At 47.3% G+C, this 10524-nt stretch overlaps 1 protein-coding gene across 1 annotated transcript in view; it reads right to left on the reverse strand.

Moving 5' to 3' along the window:
• The window catches only part of maml3 (mastermind-like transcriptional coactivator 3), a 261744-nt gene that overhangs the window by 158667 nt on the left and 92553 nt on the right, over positions 1 to 10524 (reverse strand). Inside the window, exon 3 of the mRNA XM_071408226.1 lies at positions 4436 to 5557. Within this exon, the coding sequence (XP_071264327.1) occupies positions 4436 to 5557 (1122 nt within the window). The remainder of the gene's footprint in view (positions 1 to 4435; positions 5558 to 10524) is intronic.

Genomic DNA, 10524 nt, shown 5'->3' on the forward strand with positions numbered 1-10524 from the left:
GGGATGAAGAGGGAGGAGAGACTGATGGGTGAAATAGACCACAGAGAGAGAAAGAGGGGCATGAAGGGGGGCTGGTGTGTGCCTGTGGGTGTTTGAGTGACCGTGTATGTGTCTGTTTGTTTGCAGTGTGTGTGTGTGTGTGTGCGTGGGAGTGTGTGTGTGTGAGTGAGTGTGTGTGTGTGTGTGTGTGTGTGTGCGTGGTGTGTGTGTGTGTGTGTGTGTGTGTGTGTGTGTGTGTGTGTGTGTGTGTGTGTGTGTGTGTGTGTGTGTGTGTGTGTGTGAGGGGGCCGTGTGCCGTGACTCACAGGGCTATTAGCACTAGCAGTGGCAGCAGAACCGCCTGCAGTCACCATGTGGGGTTCAGACACAAACACACACACACACACACACACACAAACACACACACATACGTCGTCGAACCCACCTACCATGCGTCAACTGCGAAAGAACAAAAATGCGTAAATAACACACAACTCAGGCATGTAAACACACACACACACACACACACACACACACACACACACACACACACACACACACACACACACACACACACACACACACACACACACACCTCGCTTCCATTTAATTGGATGACACCAGCTCTCCAGAGATCTCCACACCTGTCAATCTCATTTCCACCAATCATTATTCAGATCACAGCCTAAGAGACCCGCCCACGCACATGTAGCTGGCTTCGCCCAGCCCAACCCAAAACACACCATATCTCTCTCTAACCCCCACCTAGCCGCTTCCACGGCGACAGCCTGCCAGCCAGGCACCACCGCGACGGTAACCGTGCCGCCGACGGAGCATAAATTAGCGTCATGGTGATATGCAAAGCGAGGGAGCCGACGACAATTAAAGCTTGACTAACGAGCTTTTGAAGAGCCCGGCTGAAGTCTCTCTAAACAGCTGCTAACAGGATTAGCTTACACACACACCGTACACACACACTGGGATACACTGCACACACACCACACAGGGAGAAAGAGGGATCTAACCCAGCCACCTGTGCGACAACACACACACACCAGCGTCTACCCAGGGATATACACAGTGGCGCTGTGGGGGATAAACAGTGTTATTATTACCCCTCCTGCAACACACACACACACACACACACACACACACACACACACACACACACACACACACACACACACACACACACACACACACACACACACACACACACACACACACACACACACACACACACACACACACACACACACACACACACACAGATAGGGTTCTATCCCAGCCACCTGTGTGATGACAGTGCTAATATTACCCCTCCTGCACAAAACAAACACACACACACACATAAAAACACACACACACATAATCAAAGACAGCATACACACGGCTTTACCCAGGGGGCCGTGGGAGGAGATAAACACTGGCAACATCAACCCCTCCCCGACACACAAACATATTTATTTTCCATTTGAGTCAGTCCGATAAGCCCGGTGCTGTTTGATACACCTTCTGGATCAGTAGAAATCTTTAAAGCCCTGTTTTATCTGAAGGGTCAAGTGAGACAAAAACACACAGCAATATGAATAACAGGTAGGTAGAATTCACACCTTTCTGTTTCCCTCCCAATCCTCCTTTTCCTGACTCTTTCTTTCTCCTCTGTCTTTCACATCCTCTCCTCCTCTCATAAATATCTCTCTCTCTCCTTCTCTCATAAATCTCTCTCTCTCTCCTCCTCTCATAAATCTCTCTCCATTTTGTTCCCTTTTCTTTCTTGCTCTTTGCTTCTTTAGTCCACATCCACTCATTCTCCTATTCTCCTGTTTTCCTTCATATAAATCTCTGTCTCTTTCTCCCTCAGTCCTTCTCTCCTCCTTCTCTCCCTCTCTCCTCCTCCTCTCCCTCAGTCCCTCTCTCCTCCTCCTTCTCCCTCAGTCCCTCTCTCCTCCTCCTCTCCCTCAGTCCCTCTCTCCTCCTCCTCTCCCTCAGTCCCTCTCTCCTCCTCCTCTCCCTCAGTCCCTCTCTCCTCCTCCTTTCTCTCAGTTTCTCTCCCGCTCTTTTCTCGGGCGGCAGCCGCAAAGGCCCCATTTTAATAAATCGTCTTCTTTATTGGTGCTGAGTGCTGCTGGCATAGGGGGAAGAGAGAGAAGGAGGGGGAAGAGGAGGAGCGGGGGACTGTAGGCATATCATGAACAAGAGAGAGAGAGAAGGGGTTACGGACTGGGAGTGTGTCTGTTTAAAGGGAAAGAGAGAGAGAGAGTGTGTCTGTTTAAAGGGAAAGAGAGAGGGAGAGTGTGTCTGTTTAAAGGGAAAGAGAGAGGGAGAGTGTGTCTGTTTAAAGGGAAAGAGAGAGGGAGAGTGTGTCTGTTTAAAGGGAAAGAGAGAGAGAGAGTGTGTCTGTTTAAAGGGAAAGAGAGAGAGAAGGGGTTACGGACTGGGAGTGTGTCTGTTTAAAGGGAAAGAGGGAGGGAGAAGCAGAGGGTGTACACACACCTCCATCTCTAATGACAGTAATTCACTGGTCATGAGCTAATGGGTTTATCCCCTCCTCTTAAAGGGCCAGCGCCACGTTTAACTGCCGCTCGCCGCCTCTCCACTCGATAACACACTGAAGCACACACTCCTTCTGAAGCACACACACACACACCGTTTAGCTAACACAAACACAAAGACTTCCACTCAGACACAGTCACTTTGCATTCAACATAGTATTAGCTAGCATTAGCATTTAGCAAGCTAACCAACCCTTAATCTTAACCACTAGCTACTAACTACACGGTAGCTCAACGGCTAGCTCGATAACTGAGGGTTGGTTTAGCGCCTCATCATTATCAAGCTGTGATGGATTGCCACCCTATTGGGTAGCCAGCTGCTACGCTAACCACAAGGCTAGGTTAGCAAAACAAATAGCCCCAGCTAGCCGCTATGCTAGTAGTGAGAGAGGTACTCCAATCTGAGCTCAACTGTGACGGATGGGGATATGAAGTACGGATTCGTTAAGCCTAGCGTAAGCGCCCTAAATGACCAACCGATAGACTATCAGGGAGGGAGGAGAGGAAGAGGAGGGAGGAGAGGAAGAGGAGGGAGGAGAGAGGGAGAAGAAGAGAAGGAGGCTGCTGCTTGTGGTGCAAAGACATCAATACCTTTCACCCTTTTCCTATTGCCAGTACTACTGTAGCTTGTTACTGGGGCAACCGCACGTCCGGCGACATATTATCTTGCCAGTACTACTGTAGCTTGTTACTGGGGCAACCGCCCGTCCGGCCCCATTTTATCTTGCCAGTACTACTGTAGCTTGTTACTGGGGCAACCGCCCGTCCGGCGACATATTATCTTGCCAGTACTACTGTAGCTTGTTACTGGGGCAACCGCCCGTCCGGCACCATTTTATCTTGCCAGTACTACTGTAGCTTGTTACTGGGGCAACCGCCCGTCCGGCGCCATTTTATCTTGCCAGTACTACTGTAGCTTGTTACTGGGGCAACCGCACGTCCGGCGACATTTTATCTTGCCAGTACTACTGTAGCTTGTTACTGGGGCAACCGCCCGTCCGGCACCATTTTATCTTGCCAGTACTACTGTAGCTTGTTACTGGGGCAACCGCCCGTCCGGCGCCATTTTATCTTGCCAGTACTACTGTAGCTTGTTACTGGGGCAACCGCCCGTCCGGCCCCATTTTATCTTGCCAGTACTACTGTAGCTTGTTACTGGGGCAACCGCCCGTCCGGCGCCATTTTATCTTGCCCCGCCGCCAACCGCTGCACCTTCTAGAAGTTTAAAACAAATCAAGGTTCTAGAATCAGAATGTTTCCAGGACGAACTGTCAGTTAGAGAGAGAGACGGATCGTCTCACCTTGGACTCATTTTTAAAACTGGATTCCTGACTGAAAAATGTAAACTACTGTTTGGCTCTATAAGCAGTTATAGTAGACAGAGATAGAGAGATGAGTTTTCACCAGAACACTAGCTCTCCTCTCTCAAGGCCAAACAATAACCAGAAACAACTGTTGAGGCCTTGTGCTGAGAACACCGCCGTCTGTGATGCTTGTCTGAGCATTGCAAATGGGACTCCCATTTCTAAATCCACACTGTAGAATGCACCATTACAGAAGAAAAAAAACAGAACCAAAATGGACACCAGTTTCATCAATTCCACATTGTACAAAGCACAACCAGAAGCCAAGATGGCTCCCGTTCGGCACGACACAGTAATCACCACTATTCACACTGTAAAAGTTTATACAGAAAAACAACCAGAGGTTGGTGCTCCAATTCAACACTGTAAAAAGCTCTACACAAAGCAACTACCTGTAAGCCATTCTCCAGAATCACCAATCCCACACAGTAAAAAGCTCTACACAAACTAAACCAGAGCCAAAATGGTTTTCTGCTCCAGTTTCACCAAATCCACATGACAAAGCCTGCAACAGATCCAAAATGGCCTCCGTCCTACCTGTCCGTGGGGCTGCATGGCGCTGTAGGGCATGCTCTGGTTCAGCACCTTCTGCTTCATCAGCAGCATCCTCTTCTGCTCCTCGCTGAGGTGAGCTGTCTGGCCCGGGATTGGTCCCTGGGTCTGACCCGGCCCCGCCCCCTGTACCCCTCCCTGCTGCATGTATGGGGGCATCATGGGGTTCTTGACCTGTGACCCCATGGGCGGGGTCATCCTCTGCCCCATGTGATCCACCCCCATGGTGCTGAAGTGACTCAGCGGCTTTGTGTTGTTGTAGGACAACATGGCTGCCGTTTGTTGTTGTTGTAATTGTTGTTGTTGTTGTTTAGAGAGGGTGTTCTGTTGGGCGCCCATGTTGTTTGTCTGTTGTTGTTGTTGTTGACTTAACATGCCCATGTGGTTGTGGGGGTTCTGAGGGAGGTAGTTGTTCATGGGAGCTTTGGGGCCGTTGCTCGAGGTCATCCCAGCCACCAGGGGGCCCTGTGGGCCAGGGTTGAAGGCTTGAGGGGGGTACATCATTGGGCTGTTGGGCTTGTCCTGCTGGTTGAAGGCTTGAGCTGGGTACATCATTGGACTGTTGGGTTTGTCCTGCTGGTTGAAGGCTTGAGGTGGGTACATCATTGGGCTGTTGGGTTTGTCCTGATGGTTGAAGGCTTGAGCTGGGTACATCATTGGGCTGCTGGGTTTGTCCTGCTGGTTGAAGGGACCAGAGGCGTAGGGGCTGGTTGGAGCGCCGGCAGGCGACCAGTTAGCCTGCTGCTGCTGTTTCTGCTGCTGCATTAGCTTAGCACGCTGCTGTGCCGCCATGGCTTTCAGTTGCTCAGCAGGCGACAGTTCAGAGGTCACCGGCCCAGGCCCTTGAATTCCAGTGGGGACTCCAGGGCCATTGGATCCTTTACCCGCCTGGCCCACACCTTGGCCTGGGTTCATCATAAATCCATTCCCTGGTCTGGGTCCGGCCTGCGTCTGGGCCTGGGTGGGTGTCTGCGGCGACCGGGCCACACAGTTGGGGAGAGGGGAGCCTGAGGCCATGGCGACCTGTGGGGACTGCTGCAAAGGCTGCTGGGGCGGTGTTCCGTTGGCGGCGGTGGCAAACTGAGGGCCCGAAGACGACGGCCGGACCTGAGGAGAGGCCGTTTCATTTGGTTATTTAGAAATCAGCTACATGACAGAAAACAGCTACATTTCATATTCCAGAGTAACATGGACAACATACTGTAATCACAGGCAGCAGAGGCACAATCACATTTCAAATCACATCATATTCAACCAAGACCACAATCACTTTCTCTCTGTCACATCTATTCTGACGGAACTTACGGGTCCTTGAGGAAAGTTTGTTCAGCATGAGGAAAGACACCTACGTAACAAAGTTTCAAGTCTGACGTTCAAACGGGCGGCGAATATGATGATTTAAGTGAGACTGCTTATAACAGCGCCACCTACGGGCCACTAGGGGACATTATTTTTGACCCAGTTACTCAGTTTCTGTGGTCTCTAGTTTCTGGGTGACAAATTTGAAAAGAAGAATAATTCTATGCTTGAATTATTTGACCATGTACATTTTTCTTTTTAAAGAATCTAAGAATAACAATTGGTATAATTTGACAGCCAGTATTTAAGTAATAGCAACGTTTAGAGAATGGAACAATCACATGCTATATTATTTAACTATTGAGAACAATCTACAAACAAAAACAACAAAACAAAATGTGATGTTAAACGGGGCATTAGAAACTCTGTTGGCGGGAACACGGGGGTCAAACCTGATGTCATTACTGTCTGTGGATAAGGTGGGAACACGGGGGTCAAACCTGATGTCATTACTGTCTGTGGATAAGGTGGGAAAACGGGGGTCAAACCTGATGTCATTACTGTCTGTGGATAAGGTGGGAACATGGGGGTCAAACCTGATGTCATTACTGTCTGTGGATAAGGTGGGAACACGGGGGTCAAACCTGATGTCATTACTGTCTGTGGATAAGGTGGGAAAACGGGGGTCAAACCTGATGTCATTACTGTCTGTGGATAAGGTGGGAACATGGGGGTCAAACCTGATGTCATTACTGTCTGTGGATAAGGTGAGAACACGGGGGTCAAACCTGATGTCATTACTGTCTGTGGATAAGGTGGGAAAACGGGGGTCAAACCTGATGTCATTACTGTCTGTGGATAAGGTGGGAACACGGGGGTCAAACCTGATGTCATTACTGTCTGTGGATACAGTGGGAACATGGGGCTCTGAACCAACCTGATGTCATTACTGTCTGTGGATAAGGTGGGAACACGGGGGTCAAACATGATGTCATTACTGTCTGTGGATAAGGTGGGAACATGGGGGTCAAACCTGATGTCATTACTGTCTGTGGATAAGGTGGGAACACGGGGGTCAAACCTGATGTCATTACTGTCTGTGGATAAGGTGGGAAAACGGGGGTCAAACCTGATGTCATTACTGTCTGTGGATAAGGTGGGAACATGGGGGTCAAACCTGATGTCATTACTGTCTGTGGATAAGGTGAGAACACGGGGGTCAAACCTGATGTCATTACTGTCTGTGGATAAGGTGGGAAAACGGGGGTCAAACCTGATGTCATTACTGTCTGTGGATAAGGTGGGAACACGGGGGTCAAACCTGATGTCATTACTGTCTGTGGATACAGTGGGAACATGGGGCTCTGAACCAACCTGATGTCATTACTGTCTGTGGATAAGGTGGGAACACGGGGGTCAAACATGATGTCATTACTGTCTGTGGATAAGGTGAGAACACGGGGGTCAAACCTGATGTCATTACTGTCTGTGGATAAGGTGGGAACACGGGGGTCAAACCTGATGTCATTACTGTCTGTGGATAAGGTGGGAACACGGGGGTCAAACCTGATGTCATTACTGTCTGTGGATAAGGTGGGAACATGGGGGTCAAACCTGATGTCATTACTGTCTGTGGATAAGGTGGGAACACGGGGGTCAAACCTGATGTCATTACTGTCTGTGGAAATGTATTTATGTAAACATTAAGTTGTTTGATTTTGTTTGTATGTTTTTTGTTTGTTGTCAACATTTTTTTTTATATACATACATACATACATACATACATACATACATACATACATACATACATACATACATACATACAGTGGGGAGAACAAGTATTTGATACACTGCCGATTTTGCAGGTTTTCCTACTTACAAAGCATGTAGAGGTCTGTAATTTTTATCATGGGTACACTTCAACTGTGAGAGACGGAATCTAAAACAAAAATCCAGAAAATCACATTGTATGATTTTTAAGTAATTAATTTGCATTTTATTGCATGACATAAGTATTTGATTACCTACCAACCAGTAAGAATTCCGGCTCTCACAGACCTGTTAGTTTTTCTTTAAGAAGCCCTCCTGTTCTCCACTCATTACCTGTATTAACTGCACCTGTTTGAACTCGTTACCTGTATAAAAGACACCTGTCCACACACTCAATCAAACAGACTCCAACCTCTCCACAATGGCCAAGACCAGAGAGCTGTGTAAGGACATCAGGGATAAAATTGTAGACATGCAACAGGCTGGGATGGGCTACAGGACAATAGGCAAGCAGCTTGGTGAGAAGGCAACAACTGTTGGCGCAATTATTAGAAAATGGAAGAAGTTCAAGATGACGGTCAATCACCCTCGGTCTGGGGCTCCATGCAAGATCTCACCTCGTGGGGCATCAATGATCATGAGGAAGGTGAGTTATCAGCCCAGAACTACACGGCAGGACCTGGTCAATGACCTGGAGAGAGCTGGGACCACAGTCTCAAAGAAAACCATTAGTAACACACTACACCGTCATGGATTAAAATCCTGCAGCGCACGCAAGGTCCACCTGCTCAAGCCAGCGCATGTCCAGGCCCGTCTGAAGTTTGCCAATGACCATCTGGATGATCCAGAGGAGGAATGGGAGAAGGTCATGTGGTCTGATGAGACAAAAATAGAGCTTTTTGGTCTAAACTCCACTCGCCGTGTTTGGAGGAAGAAGAAGGATGAGTACAACCCCAAGAACACCATCCCAACCGTGAAGCATGGAGGTGGAAACATCATTCTTTGGGGATGCTTTTCTGCAAAGGGTACAGGATGACTGCACCGTATTGAGGGGAGGATGGATGGGGCCATGTATCGCGAGATCTTGGCCAACAACCTCCTTCCCTCAGTAAGAGCATTGAAGATGGGTCGTGGCTGGGTCTTCCAGCATGACAACGACCCGAAACACACAGCCAGGGCAACTAAGGAGTGGCGCCGTAAGAAGCATCTCAAGGTCCTGGAGTGGCCTAGCCAGTCTCCAGACCTGAACCCAATAGAAAATCTTTGGAGGGAGCTGAAAGTCCGTATTGCCCAGCGACAGCCCCGAAACCTGAAGGATCTGGAGAAGATCTGTATGGAGGAGTGGGCCAAAATCCCTGCTGCAGTGTGTGCAAACCTGGTCAAGAACTACAGGAAACGTATGATCTCTGTAATTGCAAACAAAGGTTTCTGTACCAAATATTAAGATCTGCTTTTCTGATGTATCAAATACTTATGTCATGCAATAAAATGCAAATTAATTACTTAAAAATCATACAATGTGATTTTCTGGATTTTTGAAGTGTACCCATGATAGAAATTACAGACCTCTACATGCTTTGTAAGTAGGAAAACCTGCAAAATCGGCAGTGTATCAAATACTTGTTCTCCCCACTGTACATACATACATACATACATACATACATACATACATACATACATACATACACACATATATACATACATACATATATATATATATACATACTACTGTTCAAAAGTTTGGGGTCACTTAGAAATGTCCTTGTTTTATAAAAGAAAAAGCACATTTTCGGTCTATTAAAATCACATCAAATTGATCAGAAATACAGTGCAGACATTGTTAAAGTTGTAAATGACTATTGTAGCTGGAAACGGCAGATTTTTTATGGAAAATCTACATAGGTGTACAGAGGCCCAATATCAGCCACCATCACTCCTGTGTTCCAATGGCACGTTGTGTTAGCTAATCCAAGTTTATCATTTTAAAAGGCTAATTGATCATTAGAAAACCCTTTTGCAATTATGTTAGCACAGCTGAAAACTGTTGTCTGATTAAAGAAGCAATACAACTGTCCTTCTTTAGACTAGTTGAGTATCTGGAGCATCAGCATTTTTGGGTTCGATTACAGGCTCAAAATGGCCAGAAACAAAGAACTATCTTCTGAAATTCGTCAGTCTATTCTTGTTCTGAGAAATGAAGGCTATTCATGCGAGAAATTGCCAAGAAACTGAAGATCTCGTACAACGCTGTGTACTATTCCCTTCACAGAACAGCGCAAACTGGCTCTAACCAGAATAGAAAGAGGAGTGGGAGGCCCCGGTGCACAACTGAGCAAGAGGACAAGTACATTAGTGTGTCTAGTTTGAGAAACAGACACCTCACAAAGTCCTCAACTGGCAGCTTCATTAAATGGTACCCGCAAAACACCAGTCTCAGCAACAACAGTGAAGAGGGGACTCCGGGATGCTGGCCTTCTAGGCAGAGTTCCTCTGTCCAGTGTCTGTGTTCTTTTGCCCATCTTAATCTTTTCTATTTATTGGCCAGTCTGAGATATGGCTTTATCTTTGCAACTCTGCCTTGAAGGCCAATATCCCGGAGTCGCCTCTTCACTGTTGGACGTTGAGACTAGAGGTCGACCGATTAATCGGAACGGCTGATTAATTAGGGACGATTTCAAGTTTTCATAACAATCGGTAATCAGCATTTTTGGACACCGATTATGGCCGATTACATTGCACTCCACGAGGAGCCTATTATTGCCTGCTGTCATGAATTTCTTTTAATTAGGGAAATTGTGTCACTTCTCTTGCGTTCCGTGCAAGCAGTCAGGGTATATAGCAGTTTGGGCCGCCTGGCTCGTTGCGAACTGTGTGAAGACTATTTCTTCCTAACAAAGACCGTAATTAATTTGCCAGAATTGTACATAATTATGACATAACATTGAAGGTTGTACAATGTAACAGCAATATTTAGACTTAGGGATGCCACCCGTTAGATAAAATAC

The sequence above is a fragment of the Salvelinus alpinus genome, chromosome 6 (genome assembly GCF_045679555.1).
Source record: "Salvelinus alpinus chromosome 6, SLU_Salpinus.1, whole genome shotgun sequence".
In the NCBI taxonomy this organism is placed as follows: domain Eukaryota; kingdom Metazoa; phylum Chordata; class Actinopteri; order Salmoniformes; family Salmonidae; genus Salvelinus; species Salvelinus alpinus.